This window comes from Myodes glareolus, chromosome 23 (assembly GCF_982192425.1).
Source record: "Myodes glareolus chromosome 23, mMyoGla1.1, whole genome shotgun sequence".
Taxonomy (NCBI): Eukaryota; Metazoa; Chordata; class Mammalia; order Rodentia; family Cricetidae; genus Myodes; species Myodes glareolus.
The window spans coordinates 4,646,428-4,672,762 of NC_142048.1; the positions used below are offsets into that span (position 1 = coordinate 4,646,428).

The following is a 26,335-nucleotide window of genomic DNA, read 5'->3' on the forward strand; positions in this document are numbered from 1 at the left end:
GGTGGGTGGATGGATGGGTAGGTGGGTGGATAGAGAGAGACACATACAGATGGGTATGTGGGTGGGTGGGTGGATGGATGGATGGGTGTGTGGGTGGATAGATGGATGGGTGGGTGGATAGATGGAAGGGTGGATAGAGAGAGACACATACGGATGGGTAGGTGAGTGGGTGGGTGGGTGGACAGATGGGTGGGTAGGTGGGTGGGTGGGCAGGTGGTGGACAAATGGATGGATAGATTGATAGAGAGAGACATACAGATGGGTAGGTGGGTGGGTGGGTGGATAGATGGATGGGTGGATAGAGAGAGACACAGATGGGTAGGTAGATGGGTGGGTGGACAGATGGTGGACAAATTGATAGATGGGTTGATAGAGAGAGACACACAGATGGGTGGAAGGCTGGGCGGGTGGGTGAATGATGCTTGAATGGAAGGTAGGGACAGGAAGGTAGATGGGTAAATGGATAGACAGGTGGATGAATAGATGGATGAGCACATGAGTGAATGGTTGATGAATTAAGGTGTAGGTTAGTGAAAAATCAGCTCGCAGTCCCCTGGGAAGAATGGGTTTCTGAGGTTTTTGGAGAGCAGCACAGAGCATACCCTCCTATCGGGCCAGGACACTCACCCATGCCTCGGAGCTCCACAGCAGGGCGGCACAGCTGGAGGGCTTCTCTGACCAGGCCAACCTCAGGAGAGTCCATGTGAGGGGCACACATGTCAAAGTCATCCAGCAGGTCCTCAATGCCCCCAGAGATGCCCCTACAGGAGATCCAGCTCATGTTCCCTGTGGAGGACAAGAAGTGAGGAAAGTCAGAGTCCTTGCTGCCTGCTGGCTCATTCTGAGGGTGGGAGAATGGCCGCCCTTTCCTCCTGGGGTTCTGGAACTATGAAGTTCTGGTGCTGAGGCTGTTCTGTGGTGGGCACTGAGCTGTGATTGATAGAACATGGCCTGGCCTCCATTCCAAAAGCTGTTGACACTTCTACCTACAAGTATGACTCTCAAAAATGTCTCCAGGATTTGCCAAGTGTCTCCTAGAGGACGAATGTCCTTTGAAAATCACAGGTATGGGTGGTGAGTGGGAAAATAAGTGGATAGAATAGCTATGTAGACACCCAGTCACCCAGCCACCCAGACACCCACCTAACCATCTATCCATCCATGCATCAATCCATCCATTCTTCTACTTGTCTACCTATTCATGCACTCAACATACTCATTCATCCATCTATTCATCAATACATGCACATATATACACCCATCTATTATCCCATAGATCCATTTATCAATCCACCCATCCATCCATCATCCATCCATTCATCCATCCGTCCATCCATCCATCTACTATCTATCTATCTATCTATCTGTTGGGAGCCACCTGGAGGCACAGGTGGTCCTGCAGTTTGGAGGTAGCCATGTGGGGCTGAGCACCCTTGCCTGCACCCTTGCTTGCACATGCTCAGACCAGCAGAATGGCATTAACCAATCAGGACAGCGTTCAAGCCGCTCCACCGTTTAAAAGCAGCTGCCTCGGGGCCCAACGCTCTCTCTCTAAGCTTTCTCTCGTTCCTGCTCTATCTTCCCTTCCCCCAATTTTCCTCAATCAAAGGGCTCCAAATAAAGATGTGACCAGAGAAGGAATTCTCGTTTTTGGTGGCGTTTATTCCTGCCGGACAGGATGGCCCCCCGCATCTATCTATCTATCTATCCATCAATCCACTCATCTATTCATCTATCTATCTATCTATCTATCCATCCATTCATCTATCCATCATCCATCCATCCATCCATCCATCCATCCATCCATCTGTATCTATAATCATCTACCTATATGGCCATTTATTTATCCATTCATTTATCTGCCATACCTTTACTGGTTTAACTCTGTAGTTTTCCCCTCAGTACCAACTTCAATTCTCCCATTCTTCCACCCCCTATCTCTCAACCACTCATTCATTCATTCATCTTTCTGTCCATTCATCTATTCATCCATGATGTGGGATTTCCCTCTGTGTGCTTGAATACCATTGATAAATAAAGGAACTTCTTGGGGCCTATAGCAGAGCTATAGGGGAACAGAGCTAGGCAGGGAAGACTAAGCTGAATTCTGGGAGAAAGAGGGCAGGGTCAGAGAGAAGCCATGGAACTGCTGGAGATAGACTCTGTGAACTTTACCCGGTAAGCCACAGCCACTTGGCAATACATAGATTAATAAAAATTGGTTAAATTAATCTATAAGAGTTAGCCAGTAAGAAACTAGAGCTAAAGGGCCAAGCAGTGATTTAATTAATACAGTTTCTGTGTGATTATTTTGGGTCTAAGCTAGCTGGGTGGCCAGGAACCAACAAGCAGCCTCCCTCCTAGACATCCATCTGTCCATTGAGAATCACAGGTGTGGATGGATGGTTAGGTGGGTGGATGGATGGATGAATGGATGGATTGATGGATAGTTGGATGGGTAGGTGGATAGATAGATGGATGAGTGGGTGGGTGGATGGATAGATGGATGAGTGGGTGGGTGGATGGATAGATGGGTGGGTGGATGGGTGGATGGGTGGGTGGATGGATGGATAGATGGATGGATGGGTGGGTGGGTGGATGGATGAATAGGTGGATGGATGGATGGATGGATGGGTGGATGGATGGATGGATGGGTGGATGGATGGATGGATGGGTGGGTGGTTGGGTGTATGCAGGAGTCTAAGGTCCTCATGGTCTCTGTCATGGTAACCCTTACCCAGCACCTCCTGCTTCAGCTCCTCCATGCGACCCGCATGCAGCAGATGAAAGGGCAGTTCTATCAGCTTCCTCCGGTTGGCCACTGTGCCTGAGAACCACAGCGGCTGTGGGGCCACCTGGTGGAGGTGGGAAGGGGCATCAGCGTGGGCTAGAATTCAAGCCACTCCACAGACACTGGCCAAGCTGGCACCAGACTGTACTAGTGGGGACAGGGACATTGTGGCAAGCAGAGATACCCACCACCTCCCACAGCCAGACTGAGCCACATTTCAAGGATGAGGCGTGGCAGGGAAATGGGACCGTGCTGCTGAAAGTGGGCATTGGAGCTGGGCCTTGGGGGATGAGTAGGTAAAATATGTCAGAGCAGTGGCATTGCAGGCTCTATGGTGCTTACCTGCAGTGACTGATACTCAAGAGGCAGAGACAGGAGGATTAGGTGAGCCCGAGGGAGTTCTAGGCCAACTTAGACAGCAAGGTGTGGCCCCATCTCCAAAACCAAAACCCAATAGCATAGACAAAGATCCAGAGGCCGAGTACAGTGAGTTTAGGAAGAGCCAGTGACGGGCAGGTGAGGAAACTCAGACGGGAGCAGTAGATGGGAAAACGCTGGCCGGCAGGCTGGAGACGTAGGCACTGGGGAGCTATGGGGGAGTCAGGGGAGGGGCACGGCCAGACTGCATTCTAGAATGGTTCCTTGTGAAGACAAGGTGACACAAAGTGGTCAAGGACTGGAAGAGTAGAGAGGAGGGCCTGGATGCTGCTCAAATGTGGAGAGGTCACTGAGCTGAGCCTCGAGCCACGAGCATGCGCGGACAGCATCCAAGTTATGAACACCAAGGCACATGAGGGAAAGGGCCAGGCGGAATGATGCAAGACTGATGGGAGTGTGGGTGTGTTGCTCTTTGTTCTCTTCAGTGTGCTTCCCAGTAATCACACATACCCGTGTGTGTGTGTGCTCATGTGCGTGTGCCCATGTGTGCCCCTGAGTGTGTGCCCCTGAGTGTGTTCCCTGTGTGTGCCCGTGCGTATGTGCTCATGTGTGTGTGCCCTTGAGTGTGTGCCTGTGTGTGCCCATGTGTGCCCCTGAGTGTGTTCCCTGTGTGTCTCTGTGTGTGCCCCTGAGTGTGTGCCCATGTGTGTGTGCCCGTGTGTGTCCCCCTGAATGTGTTCCCTGTGTGTGTGCCAGTGTGTGTCCATGTGTGTGCCCGTGTGTGCCCATGTGCGTGTGCTCATGTGCGTGTGCCTGTGTTTGTGCCCACCCTGTGTGTGTCCGTGTGTGTGTCCATGTGCGTGTGTTCATGTGCCCATGTGTGTGTGTGTGCGCCCATATGTGTGTGCCCCTAAGTGTGTGCCCATGTGTGTGTGCCCGTGTGTGTGTGCCCATGTGTGTGTGTGTGCACGCAAGGATGCATAGTGCAGAGGTAGATATCATAACTCTTCCTCAATTGTGTTCCACATGACTTTTTGAGACAGGTTCACACCAGCTGCAGGAGGCAGACTGGCCATCTAGCCCAAGAGAGTTCCTGAACTCCCCACCATGGGCTTTTTGCTTTGTTTGAGACATAGTCTTCCTATACAGCCCTGGCCATCCTAGAACTCGCTCTGTAGACCAGGTCGGCGTCACACTCACAGAGACCCACCTGCCTCTGCCTCCGAGTGCTGGGTTAAAGGTTTGAATCCCACCATGCATGGCTGTGTCTGCCTTTTAAAAAAAACTTTATTTTATTTTACGTATATGGGAGTTTCGCCTACATGTGTGCCTGTGTACCACATGGGTACAGTGTTCACAGAGACCAGAATGGGGCTGGTCTCCCCTAGAACTGGAGTTACAGATGTGAGCAGTCAGGCAGGTGCTGGGAATTGAACCCAGCCAGTGCTATTTTTTTCTTTTTCTTTTTTCTTTAGGTGTTTTGAGACAGGGTTTCTCTGTGTAGCCCTGTCCTGGAACTCACAGGCTGGCCTGCCTCTGCCTCCTTAGAGCTGAGATTAAAGGTGTGTGCCACCACCGCTGGGCTGCAGCCAGTGCTCTTGACCATTGATTCATCTCTCCAGTCCCTGGCTTTTTATGTGGGTTCAAATATTCAGTCAAGATACAAGTCTTCATGTAAAGAAGACTCGCAGCTCTGTCCTCAGGGGTAGTCAAGGAGACGCTCGTGGGTTGCAGGGCAGCTAATCCAGCAGAATGTGGACCATCTTCAACAAGTCCTACTGCTGGTTGATATTTTAATTTTATCCTCATCAATGCTAAGAAGGTTACACCCCATAAACGAACACACACACACACACACACACACCCATGTCTACGGAGTCCTGCACCCAGAATTACATCCTGGGGCTGAAGGAGACCCTCGATGCTGTGGGAGAGAACTGTGGGTTCAGAGGGCGCTGAGAATGGGGGAGAAGGAAAAGGACAGTCACGTCGGGGTGTGGCTTTGGAAATGGAGTGGCCTCACCTTGCGGTCCAGGTTAATGGGCTTCCCCACGAGGGGCAGGGTGATGAGTTTCTTGGTGCCTTGGCTCCAGGCTCCAGAGAAGAATTCAGCTAGCACGCCGTGTCTCTTGGATCTCTCAGGTCCAGACAGGTATCGAACCTGGATCACCTTGGACAGCTGTCTGTGGAGAAAGGGCACAGGCACAGGGGGCAGCACAAGCGCAGAGACCGTCTGTCCACTCCACGTCCTGTTTTCACTTAACGCTGCTCTCTAAAATGGCCTTCTCTTTTGTTTCTCTTTCTCTCTTATAAAGTTTTGCTTTTGCTCAGGTGGTGGTGGTGCACACCTTTAATCCAGGAGGGATTTAATCCAGGGAGGGAGGGGCCAGCCTGGTCTACAAGAGCTAGTTCCAGGACAGGCGTCAAAGCTACAAAGAGAAACCCTGTCTTGAAAAAACAAAACAAACAAACAAGTTTTGCTTTTGAAGGTATTGAGATGACTCAGTGGCTTGGTGCTGAGCCTCATGACTGGAGTTCGATCCCTGTCATACATTGCAGAAGGCGAGAATTCACTCCCACAAGTCTTCTGACCTCCAGAGACACCATGGCACACACCCACACTTACCTGGCCACAGACATAATAAATAAATGTAAGAAAGAACCTTTGCTCTGGTGCGGTGGGTGGTGCAAGACTGTCATTGTAGCTACTCAGAAGCAGGGGGTCACAGGTTGAAGTCATGTGTGGCCGGACTGAATTGGGAGCTCCAGACCAGTCTGGGCACCTTAACAAGACATCATGGCAAATCAGAAAGCAAAAAGAGGCCGGGAAGACGGCTTTGTGGACAAAGTGTGTATTGTGTAAGCATGAGGACCCGAGTTCATATCCCCAGCACACATACAAAAGCCTGGTGACGTGGGAAGGACTGGCAGTCGCAGCGCTTGAGAGAGAGCAGAAGTGGGAGGAGTCTAGGAGGCAGGAGGCAGGCTCGCTGTGCAGCCATTGTGGCTGAACTGAGAGACCCTCTCTCCAAATACTGGGTGAAGAGTTATGGAGCTCAAATCTGAGATCAACCTCTGTCCTTCATAACCACACACACACGTGAGGGTACCACAGACAAGTGCGTGCGCGCGCGCACACACACACACACACACACACACACACACGGGGGGGGGAGAGAGAGAGAGAGAGAGAGAGAGAGAGAGAGAGAGAGAGAGAGAGAAGAGGAGAGGAGAGAGAGAGTAAAATCAAGACCAGGACAGTGGTTCAGGGGTGGAGCCCCTCCCTAGAATCCCATGCACATCATACAACATTCACACAAACACAAAACAGACAAATTAGGTGGGTAGCGTTTACACTGGGACTGGTGTGTGCTGGATTGCTTGACTACCTCAGAACGGGAAGTCAAGGATTTGATTGGGAGTCTTTGCTCTCAGGGTCCCATGAAGGCAGTGTCCCCTCTCAAGGCCTACCTGTGGGCGATGGTCAGCAGCGTGCAACCATCCACGGGCCTCCTGTTCAAGCAGTGTCCCAGGTCCCGTCGGAGCCGCACCCACAGCAGCGGCGGAAAGCGCAGGAGCTCCTTGCTGGGTGGTGTCCAGTCCTGGTACACAGCCTGCAGGACCTCATCATCCAAAGACAGCACATCCTTCAGCTCCGCCTCGGACAGACCGTACCTGTGGGGCAAGGGGCAGCACAGCACTATGACGGCTCTGTGAAGAGGACGCGCAGGGACCGTGTGTGCAGCTCAGACCACTGCAGACGCTCACTGTGACCGCCCAGCATGGTGACACACTTTGTCATCCCAACACCGGAGAAGTGGAGGCAGGAGGTTTGGGAGCTCAAGGTCATCCTTAACTACATAGTGAGTACCAGGACAGCCTGTTCTACATGGGAATCTGTCTCGTGTTTTCTGAGACAGGGTTTCTCTGTGTAACAATCCTAGTTGTCCTGAAACTCGCTCTGTAAACCAGACTGGCTTCGAACTCACAGAGATCCGCCTGCCTTGCCTCCTGAGTGCTGGGATCAAAGGCGCATACCATTAATACCCTGCTCAACATGCAGAGTGCCACACAGGCTGACTAATGCCAGTTTTTGCCCCACTGTGTCTTATGCTGCCAGTCGTGGGACCTGGGTTTGATAGGCAACTCTAGGGTACATTCCTGGAGCCAGCTAGAAGGTGTTTTCCCCAGCTTTATAATGGAATGATGCTCTTGTTTCTTTGTGTTTGAGACAACATTTTGCTCTGTAGCCCAGGCTGGCCCAGAGCACACCAACCTGCTCTCTTGGCTTCCCAAGTGCTGGGATAACAGGCATGTACTGTCAGGCCTGGCAAACCGTAGTTCTTTAATTCTATTTATCTTTCCGTGTTTCATGTGTGTCTGGTGTGCATCTGTGCAGGCTGACATGTGGGAGCTCAAGGCTGATGACAGAAATCCTCAGTGGCTCAGCCACCTTATTCTCCGAGACAGGTCTGTCAGTCAAGGCCAGAGCTCACCGGTGTGGCTATGTGGCTAGTCTTGTTAGTCAGCTTACGCTGGGATCCCATCTTCAACTTGCAGGGAATCACAGGCAGACTCCATGCCTGTGTGCCATGTGTGTGGCTCTAGGGACCCGAACACTGCTCTTCATATCTGGACAAGCATTCCCCCATGGAGCAACCTCGGCTTCGAGGGGCTTATCCGCTAATGTTGATGAGTGGATTTGTTACACACACACACACACACACACACACACACACACACACACACACACGTCCATACACATACATGTGAACTCACAAACATGTGCTCCCACAAACCAGGTATGCATACACACACATGCACACCCCTTCCAAACTGGGCTGATCACTGCCATTTTGAATTTCTAGCGATAAAGACCTTAAAGGGCACAGCCCAAGAATGTACACATCCCCGCAGGAAAGATGACGGCTCACACACTAAATAAATAAATAAAGACAGACCCAGAGGCTCTTCTGTTTTTACCTCTATATAAGATGTCTACAAGGCCAGGCTGTGGTGGTGCACGCCTTTAATCCCAGCATTTGGGAGGCAGAGGCAGGTGGATCTCTTGAGTTCGAGGCCAGCCTGGTCTACAGAGTGAGTTCCAGGACAGGCTCCAAAGCTACAGAGAAACCCTGTCTTGAATAAACAAACAAAAGGAAACAAAACAACAACAGAAGATGTCTACGAAATGTCAGTTAACTGTGGAGTGGGAAAAGACCCTCACCATAATTCAACCATTGCCAGCACAGATCATTGGCTTCCAGCCTCCACCCCGCAGTGCACGGGACAGCAGAGACTGGAGTGGCTGCTGGAGCCCCTCTGTGAAAAGGTTTGGTACCTGCAGAGAGCCTGAGCTCACGATTCATCCACACTGTGCTCTGGATGTGAACACACAGTCGCCAGACCGTGTCACTTAAGGAGCAACGTCCCCAAAACAAGGCTCGAACGTGCTCAACACAGGTTTTGACAATTTACTGGGTTCTGCTGGTTTGGTGTTTTTGTTTGTTTTCAACACAGGGTTTCTCTGTGTAGCCCTTGCTGTCCTGGAACTCACTCTGTAGCCAAGGCTGGCCTCAAAAACTCACAGAGATCTGCCTGCCTCTACCTTCCGAGTGCTGAGATTAAAGGCGTGTGACACCACTGTCCAACTGGTTTGGGTTTTATTTGTTTATTTATTTGATTTGTGTGTGTGTGTGTGTGTTTCCTGGGTGAGTTTATGCACCCCACACACTTGCCTGATGGCTACAGAGGCCAGAGAGGGCATCAGATCTCCTAGAACTAGAATCAACCTAACCCTGACCCAACAGTTGTAAGTTGCAAAATACAGGGCCCAGACCCTGGTCCTCTGCAAGAGAAGCACATGCTCTTAACATCTTAGCCACCTCCCCAGCCCATTCTCCTCCACCCCCACTTATTTATTTAGTCTGAGACATCTCATGTAGTCCAGGCTAGCTTCAATCTCACTATGTATCCAAGTATAACTGAATTCCTGATCCTCTTGCCTCCACCTCCCAGGTGTGCACCACCACGTCTGGTCCAGACGGTGTTGGGATGGAATCCAGGCCTTCGTGCATGTTAAACATGTTAGACAATGCTCTACCAACTAAACCACAGGCACTCTATCCACTGAGCTGTGCGCATTCGGCCCGCCGAGCTCGAAGAACTCCATCTTCTGCTGAGCCTCAAGCTCTCCACCCAGTGGGCTTGGGCAGAAGCGGAAGCGCTGCCCAAGTTTCTGAACCAGCAGTCAGTTGAGGCCCTGGGTATGGCTCCTACACCTAGAAAATTGACTGTTTCTTACTGTTGAGCCTGGCCAAGGGACTTTGTCGTAGCAACAAAGGGACTAAGAAATTGAAGACCTTTTAGGACTGCGTGGTTTTGAGTGTGTCGTGTCTCCCACACACAGTTCCTAGTTGATTTGGGAGTTGTGGGTCATCTTTGGAAGGTGGAGCCTGGCTGGCAAAAAAAAAAAATTCGATGGAACAGCCTTGAGGGTTACCACAGCTTCTGGCACCCCGTCTTTCCTGCCTGCCACGCGTGAGGAGTCTGGGCCACGCTGTCACTCATTCAGCCCCCAGCCAGACATGATCCTGGGTCAGGGTCAAGAGAGGGAGGAGTTATAAGGAATGTGCTGACCATCGTGACTATGAGGCTGGAGTGGAGCTCAATCAATACAGTGCCTGTGGCACCGTGTGAGGACCTGGTCTCCATCCCCAGTGACAGAGAAACACTGAGCATGCCAGCAGAGACGGATGGCTCCTTGGCATCTGCTTGGTGAGCCCAATGCCAGAAAGAGCTGTATCTCAAAACAAAAAAAAAATTTTAAAAAGACAGACCTTGCCTGAGAGACGATAGCATGGTCCTGCCCCCACCACACGCGTGCACACGGATACATTTGCTGTGTGCTCTGTATCACGTTCTGTGACTGATTTCTTGAATTTTATGATTGCCCCAATTTGGGTTTCAGACCGTCCTTAGCAGCTTGGGGGAAAACTTAGGAGGAAAAGAAATGGCGTCCACGGGAATGGATGTCTCAGACAGCTCTGGGACAGTGTGTTGTGGGCGATGGACCCACAGATCATACATAACAGATGCGCAATACGTGATGCATGCTGGTGTAAGTAGTTCATAGAAGATGACAGATGATACAGACAGTCGGAATATGGAGGTGATGGATGAGGGAAAGACAGAGGCAAGGAGAGGAGGGACAGGGGAAGCTGGTGAGTCCACGGGAGCAGGAACTTCACACTGCCCACTCAGCTGCCGGGACGTTGTTGTGTTCCGTCTCAGATGGGCAGCGGTAGCCCCGATGAAGTCAAGCCAGAGCACCGCTCCACCCCTCCCTCTGCACAGCGTGTCTCTGGGGCTTCTGTGCAGAGGCTGAGTTGCCCTTCATGCCATTGGTACAGTCAGTTATAAATGTCAAATTATTTTTAACTACCAATTTTACAAAAAAATACTCCAGGGGCTGGGGAGCTGGCTGGAAGTGCACAGTGCCTGCCGCACAAGCATGAGAGTTTGAGCCCCCACATCTCTGTAAAACGTGGGCACAACAGTGCATGTGTCCTGTGGGCGAGATAGGGAATAGTCGGCAGAAGCTTGCAGGTTAGCTGGCCGGAGCACATGGAGGCAACGAAACCCTGTCTCCAGCAAGGGTTACACACAGGACTGCCCACTGTCCACTATAATGTACCATACTCCACAGTACACACATGCATGCCCACAGACACACACATACACACATGCACATACAACCACATGTACGTGCATACACACATGCATATAAACACAAATTCTATCTATCTATCTATCTCTATCTATCTATCTATCTATCTATCTATCTATCTATCTATCTCTATCTATCTATCATCTATCTCTCACGTACATGAAGGGATCTTCGTTACACTCACTACAAGGTGATTGTGCATTGATAGACAGGATTGTCTGAGATGACAGAAAAATCAGATACCCTGCTGTAATGATTACAAACTACATATGTCTGAAACATCAACCCACACCTCATAAATACACGTGGTTATTTTCTGTCAGTTAAAAAATGAGTTAGGGATGGAGAGATGACTCCGTAGGTAGGAGCGCTTGCTGCTCTTGTGAAGGACCTGGCTTTGTTTTCCAGCCCCCACATGCAGCAGCTCACAGACCCTGACACTTTTTCTGCTCTCTGCAGGCACTAGCATGCATGTGCACAAGCCCCACCTCCGACACATTCATTCACACAAATAAAAGTAAGACAAACCTTTAAAAAATGAATCGATCTGGGTATGGTGCGCACACACTTAATCCCAGCACTCGGGAGGCAGAGGCAGGAGGGTCTTTGTGAGTCCCAGGCCAGCCTGGCCTACATGGAGAAACTATCTCAAAAATAAATAAGTAGAGAGACAGATAGACGAACAGACAAAGAGACAGATAGACAGATTTAAAAACAGAGAAGATAATAAAGGAATATAGTACAACTTCAATACCAAACCAGGGGTAAAAAATAGTCACATAATCATCTCCAATCAGCAGCAGAGGCCAGGATGAAGAGACAGCCCTTATAATAAAATATCTTTGCCACCCATGCCACCCGCAGCACCCATGCCACCTGCTTGCTGCTTACACTCAGCTGGCTTGTCTCCCTCCCACACGGTCCAGGCCTAGCCCATGGACACTGTTACTGTGCTCTGTCAGGTCCTCCCTCCTCAACAAACAACCAAGACATGCACGTACACACGCACACATGCATGCATAGAGACATGCACACACACAAACAGATATGCACACACAGACACACACAGAGAGACACACATACAGGCACACACAGAGACGTGTATAGGCACAGAGACATAAACACACATGCATGTGCACACACACAGACATGTACACAGAGACACACATATACACATGTGCATGTGCACACATATACATATGCACCTGTGCATACAGACATGGACACACACACCTGGGCCAACCAGATTCAGACAATGCCTCACTAAGGCTTCCTCTCAGGCAACTCTGCATGTTGAGGCAGTCAAAGTCAACTGCTGGGGAATAACCCTTCTGCACACTGAAATATGCATTGCTCTCATTGTTAATAAAAAGCTGGTTGACTGACAGTTGGGCAGGAAGAGATTAGGCAAGACAACCTGAGACAGAGAGAATGCTGGGACGAAGAGCAGACACAGAGAGAAGTGAGCTGAGCATGCCACACTGAGAAAAGGTACCAAGTCACATAGTAGAGCATAGATACGAAATGTGGGTCAATTTAAATGTAAGAGCTAGCTAGCAACAAGCCTGAGCTATTGGTGAAGCACTTATAAGTAATATTAAGTCTCAGTGTTAGTTATTTGTGAAATTAATGTGGGATTACCCTCTGTATGCTGTGATTACCATTAATTAAAAAAGAAACTGGCTTGGCCTGATAGGGTAGAACAGAGCTAGGTGGGGAAACCTAAACTGAATGCTGGGAGACAGGAGGCAGAGTTGAAGAGAAGCCATGGAGCCTCTACTGGAGACAGACACACTGAAACTTTGCTGGTAAGCCACGACCTTGTGGTGATGCACAGATGAATGGAGATGGGTTAAATTAATATGTAAGAGCAAATAAGAAGCTAGAGCTAATGGGCCAAGCAGTGATTTAAATAATTGAGTTTCTGTGTGATTATATCTAGAGTTTGGGCAGCTGGGAAATGAACAAGTGGCCTTCTTACAAAAGGAAATGTCTGCTGGGACAGGAAAACTCTGCCTACAGCCAACCACCACAGCTGTGAGGGGGTAAGCTACATGCAAAAAACCAACCACCAGCATCGTACAAGTGCCAAGTGGACAAGCGTGCCACTCTCTCTTCTCTCTAACAGAGTTTGCAGTCTTGGCCAGAGCAATATAAGATGAACATGATTGTGTGTGTAAAAGACCCTAAGACAGGACATTACTGGAGTTGACCAACACTTTCAGCAAAGCAGCAAGCTACAAAATCAACACACAGGGCTGGGCCGAGGCTCAGCCCTACAGCATGTGCCTAACCTCCACAAAACACTGGTTCTCTCCAAATCCCTGTAGGAAAGGAAGGAAGAAGGGCTGCCCATAGCTTGGTAGAAAGAGCCTCTACTCTGGGAGTGTTAGGTACTTAGTGGGAATCTGCAGCATCCACGCAAAAGGATGGGTGTGGCTGTGAGGGTGTGGCCATAACCCCAGCTGGGTCAGTGAGAGACCCTGTCTTGAGGAAATAATGTTGAGAGTGAAAGAGCCAGGTACTGCGTCTTCCCCTGGCTCTGCAGGCACGCACCACACACATGTACCTGACCAACAGAAAAGGAGAGGTGGAGGGAAGGGAGGGGAGGGAGAGAGGGAGAAAGGAAAGAAGGAAGGAAGGGAGGGAGGAAGGGAGGGAGGGAGGGAGGAAGGGAGGGAGGGAGGGAAGCACACAGGAGGGAGGAGGAAGGAAGGCACACAAGAATGCCAGCAGATTTACCTGGAAGACACAATGTAGCCCAGCACATGGGCCACCAGCAGCTGCCCGTGTGTCTCCTCCAGGCGGATGCAGAGCTGGTGTGTGGCTTCCTCAGCACTGATGGCCAAGGGCACTGGCACAGTGAAGGAAGCCCATTTTCGAGCCTCCTCGAAGGCCAGCCGTAGCCGCCCTGGGTGGCCGCATTCTGGGAGGCTGGCCCAGAGGATGTCCCTCTGACCCGGACTTAGTGTCCTCCTTTCTGCATGCAGTAGCAACTGGATGAACTCCTGTCCTTGGCACCCAGACAGGGCCTTCACCTCCCAGTAGGCACTGGGGTCCTTGAGGGTCTGTCGCAGGGTATGTAACACCTGCTGGTCTGAGCATGCAGAGAGGATGACGTGTACCCTTGGGGGACACTTGAGGGGCAGCCAGGAAATCCTCTGAGAATGGCGTGTGGAATCCAGATCATCCACTGAGTCCAGGAGCAGCACCAGGGACTCAAAGTTCCTACGGGACACCGTGTGGAGGAGGGTGTGAAAGAAGTGGCCCACCCTGGCATGGACCTCCAGGACCTGGGTTGGGGGCAGTGGCAGCCCATAGGCCAAGCACAGCTGGAAGGACAGGCTCTTGAGGAGGCTTCGGGCATCCAGGCTCATCGTTGATGTACCTAACAGCCTCAGGACAGTCACCGTCTTGTGGCCGAGAAGCCCTGGTACCTGCTCAGCTAGCTTGCACATGAGGGAGGTCTTCCCGATGCCAGGAGGTCCAAAGAGAACCAACGGAGTGTGGGGCCAGCAGTCATCTTGTCTGAGCCGCTGCCCCAGCTGAGCCAGGAGCTCCTGCCGGCCGCAGAAGATTCTGGTGGACTCTGCACCCCGCCAGAGGTGGTGGCGGATCTCCTGGTAGAGCCAGCCCAGCTCCTGTCTGCCTGACTCTAGCTCTCGCAGTTGCTCCAGGACTTGATGGTTGGTCCTGGCCACGAACTGCTCGCTTAGCTCCTTCAGGTAGCGAGCGTGGGCCTTATTCTTGGGATTGACCAGGTCTCGGCTCCAGGGCAGGCGGTGGGACTTTAGGGCTCCAGGCTGAGCATCCAGGATGTGCCCCTTGAGGCCGCTGAGAAGACTCTGGGCATCCGTGTCCAGGCAGCCGTCTGCCAGCCGATCAACCATCTTCAGAGAGCAATCATCCAAGATGTGTTTACTGAGGTCCTGCACATCTCTCAGGAAGACAGTGGCTCCCTGGTCCCCTCGTGCTGAGCTCAGGAGGCCCTGCTCAATCTCCCACTCAATGACTGCAAAACAGAGAGAACAAGAGGAGGGGTCATCAGGGTCACTGAGGCCTGTGAGGGGTTTTGGGGTGACAGGTTCCAGAGGGACACAAGCTGTCAAGGTGAGCAAGTGCGACTGTCGCTTGGGGTAGCTTGCAGAAGCCCACGGGGGATATGCACTTGTGTGTGTGTGTGTGTGTGTGTGTGTGTGTGTGTGTAGACCAGAGGCCAGCCTCTTCGGTGTTATGACAGGAGCTCAGTGGCAAGCCAGCCTACCCGAAACCACAAACTTCCAGTTCAAGGAGAGACTTGGTCTCAAAGGAATCAGATAGACAGTGACCAATGACAACGCTCATGTCCTGCTCCGGCCTCCATGTACATGTACCCGCACAGCCGTGTGCACAGCACACGCACAGCACAAACATCCACAGCTGGGCAGGGTGGGAATCAGTTCTTTCCCTCTACCGTGAGGTTCACTGGGAATGAACTCAGATCACTGGGGGTGGTGGCAAGACCTTCACCTCCCGGGTCACATTGTTGGCTTAGCATACAATGCTGTCAGTCAGCCTGGACCACACAAGGAGACAGCCTTGAAAGAAAACAACCATGAAAGCCAGCCGGTGTGTGACTCCATTGATGAGACATCCAGATCAGGCATGTGTGTAGACAGCTAGCCTTCTGCAGCTGGGCCAGGGAGCAATCCTCCTACTAAGGTGATAGACTGTTCTGGAACTAGACTGAGGTGGCAGTACACAGCATGGTGAATATTAAACTGTTTGCTTTCTAAATGGGGTTTTCAACTCTGTGAGTGTCCCCTCAAATGGCCAGGGAGCAATCCTCCTACTAAGGTGATAGAATCTTCTGGAACTAGACTGAGGTGGCAGTACACAGCATGGTGAGTATTAAACTGTTTGCTTTCTAAATGGGGTTTTCAACTCTGTGAGTGTCCCCTCAAATGGCCAGGGAGCAATCCTCCTACTAAGGTGATAGAATATTCTAGAACTAGATTGAGGTGGCAGTACACAGCATGGTGAGTATTAAACTGTTTGCTTTCTAAATGGGGTTTTCAACTCTGTGAGTGTCCCCTCAAATAGTCAATCAACAAACACTCGACTCTTGCGTGTGTTAGCCTCTGTGGTCCCCGCAGACGTGAGCGATGGGGACAGGAGGCTGTGCAGGCAGAGAGAAAGGAGAAAGGATTATTACAGAGTGTGGGTTCTTTACTAACCAGTTGGGTAGAAGCAGCAAGTGCTGCCTGGGAACAAGCTCAGCACCTCACCCGTTAAGGGCCAAAGAAGATGAATTCATCGCAATCAGACAGTTCTGACATGGTAGCAGGAACGCAATAGATGGCACCCAATGAATGTGCCTGAGTGTGTCAATGGCTTGACCCCGTTACCACAGCTGGCTGACCCCCCCAGGGTGTGCTGCAGCGCCCCCCCTTACCACAGCTGGCTGACCCCCCCAAAGTGTGCTGCAGCACCCCCCCTTACCACAGCTGGCTGATCCCCGCCCCAGGGTGTGCTGCAGCGCCCCCCCCCTTACCACAGCTGGCTGACCCCCCCAGAGTGTGCTGCAGCGCCCCCCCCTTACCACAGCTGGCTGACCCCCGCCCCAGGGTGTGCTGCAGCACCCCCCCCTTACCACAGCTGGCTGACCCCCCCAGAGTGTGCTGCAGCGCCCCCCCCTTACCACAGCTGGCTGACCCCCCCCCCCAAAGTGTGCTGCAGGGCCCCCCTCCCCCGGACTCTTTTATCTTTTAAAGATTCCTCTCTGTGTAGCCTCAGCTGTCCTGGAACTCACTCTATAGACTGTTAGAGGCTGACCGACCTCGAACTCACAGAGATCCGACTGCCTCTGCCTCCTGAGTGCTGGGATTAAAGGCGTGTGCCACCACCACCCGGCTTGTCTATTCTTAAGTTATGTGCATATGTGTGTGAGTTTGTGCTTGTGAATAGGGAGTCTGGGAGTGGGGGCAGAAAAGAGTTGAACTGGGGTCCTCTGAAAGAGCAACCAGTGCTCTCCTGCTGAGCCATCCATCTCCCTGGACCTTAGTTTCTAGAAGCCAGAACTCACACTGACTTGTCTCAGGAGGCTCTTGTTTTTTAACTGCAGCCAGAGTTATTTTTGAAGCCTCTCTGAGCTGATGGGAGAGCCAGGCCCCTAGGGACACTGCATTCCAGTCAAGGACAAGAATCACCCAGTGTCCTCTCCAAGGCAGGCACGGGGGCAGGTCGCTTACTCAGCTGCTCAGAACGCTGAGGCAGGGTGATCACAGGTTCAAGGACAACCTGGGTGACTTGCCTGCAAAATGAAAGAATAAAAACAGCTGGTCTGGAAGGACCTAGAGTCATCTGAATTCCAGTTAACGGGAATGGGAAGGACCTGGAGTCATCTGAATTCCAGTTAACTGGAATACATCAATGTCAAATTCCGAGTTTTAGCACATGCACAGCAAAATTCCCAGCACCACACACCGGTGTAACGGCACACAACAGCCACCTCAATACTCTGGAGGCGAAGGTGAGGGGGAGTTCAAGGTCATTCTTGGTTATGAAACAGGCTCAAGGCTGGCCTGTGTTACATGAGATCCTACCCAAAAAATAAATAAAAATCCTCCAGAGGCTGGGACAATGACTCAGTGGGTAAAGAGTTTGCCATATATTCATGAGGATCTCAGTTCATCACCTCAGTAATCATGGAAAAGTGTGCTAGGTGACAACTGACTGTCACCAGCACACTGGGAACAGACAGGGACTCTGGGGAGCAAGCTGGCTACCTACACTACCTACACTAGCTTAGTCTATGAGATCAGGGTTCAGTGAGACAGTGTTCAGCCTCAGTGTACAGTCAGGAGACTACTGACAAGCGCAGACCACATATGTGCACACACCCAAGTGCACCTGTGAACACACGAGCATGCTCAGACATGCACACACGCACACACAGCTTTCTAGGGTCAGCAAGATGCATCAGCATGTAAAGGTCCTTGTAGCCGAGCTTGATGACCTGAGTTTGACCCCTGCAGATTGTCTTCTGACCTCTGTGCATCTCCACAGCTGGCACACACTCCCCAGCCCACAAACAAATGCATATAAAAAAGCAAACGCATTCTTGAACACGTTCAGTCCCAGGCAAACTGGGCATGGTGGTCACTTTGGGAGAGGAGGGCAGTCAGGGTCCAGGAAAAGATCCTAGAGACTGACCCTGGTTTGGCTAGGGCTGTGCATTCGCCAGGGAGTTTTTGAAGTCTTGGGGGATGTCTGTTGTCTTTGGGGGTTCCCTGGGCCTCACCTGATCGATGGTAGCGCTTCCATTGCTCCTGGCTGAGGAGGCCCAGCCTCCGGGCCTCCTGGGCTCCACCTTGCAGGACAGAGGTCAAGGTGGCCTCCTCAGGCCCTGGAGCCTCCACGGAGCCCGCAGACTGCAGCACGTAGCTGGGAGGGATGGCGTTGTCGTCTCTCTGGAAATGCCTGGCTACCAGCTCCAGATCTCGAGGCCTGGAGGTCAGCTGTGCCCTTAGTGCCTCCCACTCTTTCTCCTCGATCCGTTGGGGAATCAGACAGGGGCCGTACTGGTCTCCTAGGAGAGCCTGGCAGGAAGACAGATGGGGCATGAGTTCAAATCCCATTTGACACTGAATGCTAGGCTGTGAAGGAAGCACACTGAGGTTCTGAACGCCAGCCTGGTATGGCACCATGGTGACAACTACAGAAAGAACCCTGGTCAGAAGCTGGGTGTAGGGGTACAGGGGATGCCAGCACTCGGGGAGGTGCCGAGGCAGGAGGAATGTGGGTTCTAGGCCAATACAGACAGCAAAGGAAAGCTGTCTCAGAAGCATGAAGGCCAACCACAGCTACAAGATGGAGAAAGAAGAGTGAGGAGGGGGAGAGAGAGGGGAAGATACGGGGAGGGGGAAAAGGTGATGGAAAGGGATACCCAGGGGGAGGGGGAAGGGAAAGAACACCCAGAAGCAGAAACTGAGACAGGCCTGTGTGTATGCTTGCACATGCAGACCTGTGCATGCAAGTGTGTGTGCACATGTGGTGTGTTTGTGTGTGTGTGCACACATGCTCATGCATGGGCACACATGAAGGAAACAGGCAAGTTTCTGGTGCTTTGAGTCAGGGCTCCCATGTTGCTCAGGCTAGCTCTGGCCTCAGCCTCCTGAGTAGCAGAAAGGCCCAGGCCACACATTCTGTCCAGGATTGTCAGGTAGTACCTCCAGGGTCCTCACAGCCTCCCAGGAACAAGGTCCAGCCCCCCTCAGAGGGAGGTTTGGGGCTGGATCCACAGAGCAAGGGAGGTTCTAGGAGCAGCTGGAGCCCCAGGAGGCCCAGCCTCTTAGGGAGGTGCATGGGGAACCTGAGGCCTGCTAATGAGTTATTTACCACAGAACCATCTCTCCAGGGTCCCAGTGTGGATCTGATTTCGTGGAAAGTCCCCCAACAAGAGCGACAGTGATAGACAGGCTCTGGGGACAAAGCAGGCAATGCCGTGGAGGAGTCGGAGACCTCGACTCGGAGCTGCAGGCATGGGGATGGGGTAGGCCTAGGGACCATCCTTCACCGTGTGGCTGGAGCTGCAGGCATGGGGATGGGGTAGGCCTAGGGACCATCCTTCACCGTGTGGCTGGAGCATCTTCTGCTTTTCTCGGCCTGCAGTGAGGGCTGAGAGTCACTTTCCCTGTGGCATCTCCCAGTCCTTTCTCTCTGAAAAGTTTTATTCATGGGTGGTTTGTTTATTTCTATGCTTGGGATATTTCCTCCTTCTCATTTAAGAAAGCATTTTCTCAGGGCTGGTAAGATGGCTCCGTGGGTAAAGGCATTTTGCCGTGGAGTCGGAGTATGAGTTCAACCCCTAGAACTCGAATGGTGGGAGGAGGGAAGCGGTTCCTGCCTGACCTCCACATGTGTGCCAAGGCCTGAGCCCTGTCCCCACGGATAAATAAACACACAGGCTGGTGGCACAGGCCTGCCATCCCGGCGCTGGAGGTGGACGCTGGAGAATTAGTGTGACCAGCTTCAGTTTCATAGTGAGTGTGAGGCGGCCTGGGCCACCTATGATCTCTTCTCAAAAGGGAAAAACGAAACCCAGTTTTCCCTGCTAACTCACCATGGTTTCAGGTCTCTGGAAATAATAACTCAGAAAGGGAGTTATAAACAAAAGGACATTTTTATTGTGTGTGTGTGTGTATGTGCATGCATGTGTGTGCATGTGAGTGTGTGTGTGTACATGCATGTGTGCATGTGAGTGTGTGCGTGCATGTGTGTGTGTCTGTGGTCTGTGCACATGGAGGCCAAAGGTGCACAGAATATGACTCCTAGCCCTCTCTCTATCTTACTAATTTTTTTAAAGTTTATTTACATGTGTGTGAGTGTGTGCTGTGGTGGATGCAGTGCCCACAGAGGCCAGAAGAGGGTGTCAGATCCCTTGGAGCAGGAGTTTGCAGGCACCTGCAAGTTCCCAGATGTGGGTGCTGGGTCCTCTGTGATTACAGCAGGCACGGCTCACTGATTAGCATCTCTCCAGTCCACACTTTACCGTCTCTTCAGGAACCCGAGTTCTTTGACTGCCCAGTGAGTTCTTTGACTGCCCAGTGAGTTCCAGGGATCCATCTCGTCTTTGCCCCCTGGTGTGTGGGATTTGAACTCAGGTCCTCATGCTTGCACACCAGATACTTTACACACTGAGCCCTCTCCCCAGCCTGAGAAAATAACTTAAAGCAGTAACAATGAAAACATACTGGGAGTTGAGCAGGAAGAGGACAGGACATAGTTTGAAGACACCAGAGCACTGTAGTTAAGTCACATGGCCAGGTATGGTGGTGCACACCTTTAATCCCAGCAGGAGGCAGAGGTAGGGGATCTGTGTGAGTTTCAGCCCAGCCTGGTCTATACAGTGCATTTCAGGACAGACAGAGCTACACAGAGAAACCCTGTCCAAGAAAAAAAAAAAAGAGCAAAACAACAACAACAACAACAAAATGTTAGACACATCCGCAGAGAGCTCTTGCCCAGTTCCAATGTTTGCTTTGCTCTTCTTGCGATGGGGTCTCATCATGTTGCCTAGGCTGGCCTCCAAGTCATTAGCTCTAAATGGGACATCTCTCTCAATTCCGTCCTGAAGGGACGGGAAGAGCGCCGTGAACACGTGGCTGTTGAGTGCATGGACCCACGGCAGCTATACCTGCACATGCCCAAGACAGCTAAAATCTGTGTGTGGGGAAGAGGGGGGTGTCCTGGTGGGGGAGGGAGAGGCACTTTGTTTCAAGAGCGAGACCTCTAGCAGGTTGCAGGCTCTGGAATGGCCGCGTACCTGTGTGCATTCAAGTGCACTAATTGGATTCATTCGGTTACCTTTTTAAAAGACACAAAAGTGGGAGGAGGGGTGTCTGGGAGGTCGAGGGGAGTAGGCAGAGGAAGTTGGGGTGTGTTTGATCAAGATAAAGTGTATGAAGGTAGGAAATTGTCAAAGAAGACATTAAAAAAAATATTCTTTAAAAACAGACTTCTGGGTTGAAGCAATCCTCCTGCCTCCATCTTCCAAGTAGTTGCAACGACAGGTATATGCCTGCACCTCCAACTTTTTTTATGTTGTTCTTTTAGGAAGACTTAATCTCTGAGGCCACACTAGCCTATAGGACATTCTAGAAATCTGGGAGATTGCTAATTGTGATGCCAACACACTCACCATGGTCAAGGCAATGTGACTGTTGCTGTACAGGATCTGTAGCTCTTACTGTGGGCAGTGAGATGTTTTTATTCTTGTGGGAGCCTGTGAGAGGGTTATGCACACATGCGTGCAGTGCCCACAAAGGCCAGAAGAGGGCATCAGACCCCAGGGACTGGAGTTATGGATGGTTGTGGGGAACTGAACTGGAGTCTTTGCAAGAGCAGAGTAGCACAGAGTTTTTTGTGGTGTTGTTGTTGGCTTTTTGTTTTGTTTTGTTTTGTTTTTGAGACAAGGTTTCTCTGTAGCTTTGGTACCTGTCCTGGAACTCACTCTGTAGACCAGGCTGGCCTCAAACTCACAGAGATCCTCCTGTCTCTGCCTACCAAGTGCTGGTACTAAAGGTGTGCACCACCACTACTGGGCTTAATTTTCTTTTTCTTTTTTTGCTTTCATAAATTTATTTACTTACTTTCTTTTTTAAAATTTTTTATTCATTTCATATACAAACCACAGTTCACTCCCACCCCCAAGCACAGGCTCTTAACTACTGGGTCTAAGGGGGTTTTGTTTGTTTGTTTGTTTTGTTTCAAAACGAGGTCTCTTCACCTAAGACTGTCCTGGAATTCACTCTATAGACCAGGCTGGCCTCGCCGGTATGCCCAGCTCAGTTTTTTGTTTGTTTGTTTGTCTTCCACTTCCTGAACAGGGTCGGGAACTTGGCAGAGAAGGACGACCTTGACCCCCTGCCCCCACTGCCCCACCTCCGGTGCTGGAGTTACAGGCCTGCTCCATCGACCAGGTTGGAGATTATTTTGGTGACAGAGGAGGGTACAGGTGTGTGTTCCAGACCAGTGGAGACATGGGCCGTGGCCTCACAGACTATTTACCCGGATGCCGAGGTGCACCTGGCCCTCTTCTTCTCTCTGCCCGCTTTGTTCGGTTTGTTTTGGATCTGATCTCCATCCATTGTTCAAGCAGAGAATCCTGATTTGTAAGTTTTCCCCCTAATAAATAACTGTCTATCTCTCAGTTCTGAGCCAGTATGGGATTTCTTTTAAGCACCTGGCATCTCTACCATCAATGGGTTAATTTAAGATATAAGAGCTAGCTAGAAATACTCTTAAGCTATTGGTCAAACAGTATTAAAAATAATATAGCTTCTGTGTGATTATTTCATGTATGGGCAGCCAGGAATGAATAAGCAGCCTTCCATTTACAGATGTAAAGTGGAGCAGGTGGGAAGAGTGAAAGGAACTTTAAACCAGCCTGGAAGATTCCCTCCCAAGTTATTATTATACTCTCCAGCTCATTTACTGTTGCATTTGATTACTACTGCCTGGTTCCCAGCTACTTCTGTTACTGATTAGTTATGTCTGTCATGACCAGTTTGTGGGGGACTGTCACCCACTTGTGCCACTCTTCTTTCAGGGGCCACACTGTGATGGGAAACGAATAAGGACAACTCCACCTACTCTGGCACACTCACCACAAAAGCTGGTCCTACAGACGTTCTCTGGCAGCGGTCAAGTTCTTCTAAGCAAAGTTCTGTGGTCAAGCGGTCGGCAGCCTGCGTGTCTGGGATGCCCCACCTCAGATCAACCGCCTTAAGATACAAGAACGAGGTTTCCGATGAGTGATTTGTTCTACAATTTCGTTCAACTGAAGAAGTTTCTCCCGATCAGCTTTGGCAGCATCTCTCTTCTAGGGGGTTCTAGATTAGACAAATTGGAGGCTAGGGATGCAGCTAAGGGGTAGAACACTTGCCTAGAATCATCGAGTAAGGGGCTGGGGACGTGGTGTGTGGCAGATGGTTTGCATAATGCATACGGCTGATCCCTGAATTCCATCCTACACCAGAATAAAGGAACAAAAGTGGCTCGCCTTAAGTCCCCGCACTCAGGAAGGTGGCAGAGTCTGGCGGATCCCTGTGGGTTTGAGGTCAGCCTGGTTTACAAAGTGAGTTCCAGGACAGGATAACACAGGCAAACCCTGTGAGACCTGGTTCAGAGGTTAAAAGCACTGACTCTTCTTCCAGAGGACTGAGGTTCAATTCCCAGCACCCACATGGCTGCTCACAACTGTCTGTAACTCAAGTTCCAGTGGATATGACATCTTCATACTGGCATATGTGCAGGCAAAACACCAATGTACATTTTTTAAAAAAATTTAAAAAGATTTTAAAAAAGAAAGAAAAAAATTTTTTTAAAAAAGGTGGATTCTTGGTGTAATTATGAGAACAGGAAAATGCAGGCCCACACTAAGGGGATGTCTTCAGTAGCTCCCAGATTCCCATCTGTCTCTTTCTCAGAAGGTCATAGTCATGAACTTCAAGAAAAGACGCTTGGACTTTTTTTTTTTATGCTGATGCAAGAGGGAAGGTTTTGAGTTCAAGGCCTATCTGAGCTACAGATAGACCCTGTCTCAAGGGAAAAGAAAAGAGAAGAGAAGAGAACGGTTGACTTAAAACAAGTTTGTGGGGCTGGAGGGCTGTGAGGGTGGTTGCTAGCACTTGCTGCTCTTTCAGAGATCTGAGTTCATTTCCCAGAGTTGCACTGGGTGTCTCATAGCATCCTGAGACTCCAGCTCTGGGAATCCAAAGTCCTCTCCGGTACACACACACACACACCACACACACACACACACACACACACACACACACACACACACACAAATAATACATCTTGAAAAACAAAACCAGGCTTGGTAAGGCTGAGGCTGTGCCTTGGTTGGTAGGGTGAGTGCCTGGCCACAAAAAGTCCTGAATTTGATGTCCAATGCTGTCTAGTGGGTGGGGCTGAGGCATGCCTCTTATCCCTGCACCTGAAAGCGGGGGAACTTGAGCTCAAGACCATGGTTAGCTACATAGCAAGGTCAGTGTCAGCCTGGATTTCACAAGACCCTGTCTGGGCAATTGAGAAATTCTGTAGGAAGCTGATTGTTTCTTGCCTTGTTCCTTGTTAAAGGGGAGCATGCCCAAGCTTGCTGAGAACAGGCTTTGGGAGGGAGGGCATTGAGACCAGCAGGAAATGACCCAGCCAATTCTCCTTAGCAACTCCAGGCCAGGCCCACCTCTGTCACCGACTGGCAGGGAGCTGGGGAGGTGGAAGTGGAGGAGGGTGTTGGGAACTGGGCAGAATGGCAGCCTGTAGCACTGGCCCAGTGAAGGTTGGCGTAACAGGAGGACAAAAGGCATAGGGAGCTGATGTCACCTTTGTCAGTTCAGCAGAGAAAGAAATGCAAATCCCGAGTAAATACAGCAGCAGGAGCCAAGATTGAGGGGAGCCGGGTAGCCTCCAATCCCCCTTCCCCCAAGCTAGCCAGTTGCTTGTGCCATCTGACTGGGGCACCAGCGAGGGTGTTAGGTATTAAAGTAACAAGGACAGGGCTTTGTGAGCCCTAAGTGTGTAAGATTCCCTTTCTGTTACTGTTTTGTTCTGATAGTGCAGGGGAAAGACCCCAGGGCTTCACACGTGTGAGCCAAATGCTCTACCCCTGAGCTATAGCCCAAGTCCTGTTTAATTTATTTTATTTACTTATTTTGAGACAGCATCTCCCTGTCTTTCCCAGGCTGACCTTGAACTCTGGACTCAAGCAATGTTCTTTCTTCAGTCCCTGAAGTAACAGGAAGTACAGGTGTCAGCCATTTCACCTGACTCATTGTCCCCTTGTCTCTGAGCTTGATTTCTGTCTCTTAATCAATGACAGGAATAGTAGAATTCCCAACCCAGCTCCTTCCTTATTTTCTTTTTTCAAAAATATTATTATTATTTGGGTCCTTCTGTATATGTGTTGCTTTTATTGGTTGATGAATAAAAGCTGTTTGGCCCAATGGCTTAGCAGAGTAAAGCCAAGCATGAAATCAGAACAGAGATAGAGAGAGTAGGCAGAGTCAGGGAAGGAGACAGACGCTGGAACCTTACCCGGTAGGCCACAGTATTGTGGCAATACACAGATTAATAGAAATGGGTTAATTCAAGATGTAAGAGCCAGCTAGAAATAACTGAATCATTGGCTGAAAAGCATTGTAATTAGTACAGTTTCTGTGTGGCTTTTTTTTTTGGGGGGGGGTGTCTGTTCTCTGTGTAGCCCTAGCTGTCCTGGAACTCACTCTGTAGACTAGACTGGCCTCAAACTCAGACATCTGCATACCTCTGCCTCCCGAGTGCTAGGATTAAACATGTGAGCCACCACAGCTGGGCTGCATGTGTTTTTATTTCTTTAATTATGTATACACACAATGTAAACACAAGTGTATCTGTGCACATGTGTGCAGTACCCTCAGAGGCCAGAATAGGGCAATGAATCTCCTGGAAATGGAATTATAGGTGGTTGTGGGTTGCTTAATGTGGGTGCTGGGAACCAAACTCTGGTCTGATAGATCAGCAGAGAGTCTTCTTGACCACTGAGTCATCCCTCTAGCCCCTTTATTCCTGTGTGCTATACATGTGTGCATGCCCATGTGTGTGTGTGTTTGTGCACATGCGCACAGGTGTGTGCCTGCGCGTGTGGAACCCCAAGGTCAATGATTTCTGGTGTCTTCCTTTACTCCTCCCATCTTGTTTTTTGAGTCAGGGTCTCTCAGACTGGCCTGCATGGCCATTGTGCTCTGGGACTGGTCCTGTCTTTGCCTGACCGCCATGTTCAGATTACAGTCACACGCCACTACACCCAGCTTCTATGTGGGTCCTGGGGTCAGAACTCAGACGTTCATACTTGCAAGGAAAGACGTTCATACTTTCTCAGGAGTCTGTCAAGAATGGAGTTGGGCTCTTTG

General features: G+C 50.6%; 1 protein-coding gene across 2 annotated transcripts in view; it reads right to left on the reverse strand.

Annotated features, from left to right (window-relative positions):
• Nwd1 (NACHT and WD repeat domain containing 1) overlaps positions 1–26,335 on the reverse strand; it is a 76,271-nt gene that overhangs the window by 40,729 nt on the left and 9,207 nt on the right. Inside the window, exons 3-9 of one of the 2 annotated variants that reach the window (XM_087900766.1) lie at positions 23,048–23,164; positions 18,181–18,478; positions 13,641–14,910; positions 6,641–6,844; positions 5,193–5,352; positions 2,738–2,855; positions 628–786 (exon numbers count right to left, since the gene is read on the reverse strand). In XM_087900766.1, coding sequence (XP_087756892.1) covers positions 628–786; positions 2,738–2,855; positions 5,193–5,352; positions 6,641–6,844; positions 13,641–14,910; positions 18,181–18,478; positions 23,048–23,164 — 2,326 coding nt within the window. The remainder of the gene's footprint in view (positions 1–627; positions 787–2,737; positions 2,856–5,192; positions 5,353–6,640; positions 6,845–13,640; positions 14,911–18,180; positions 18,479–23,047; positions 23,165–26,335) is intronic. The other variant, XM_087900767.1, reaches the window with a different exon arrangement.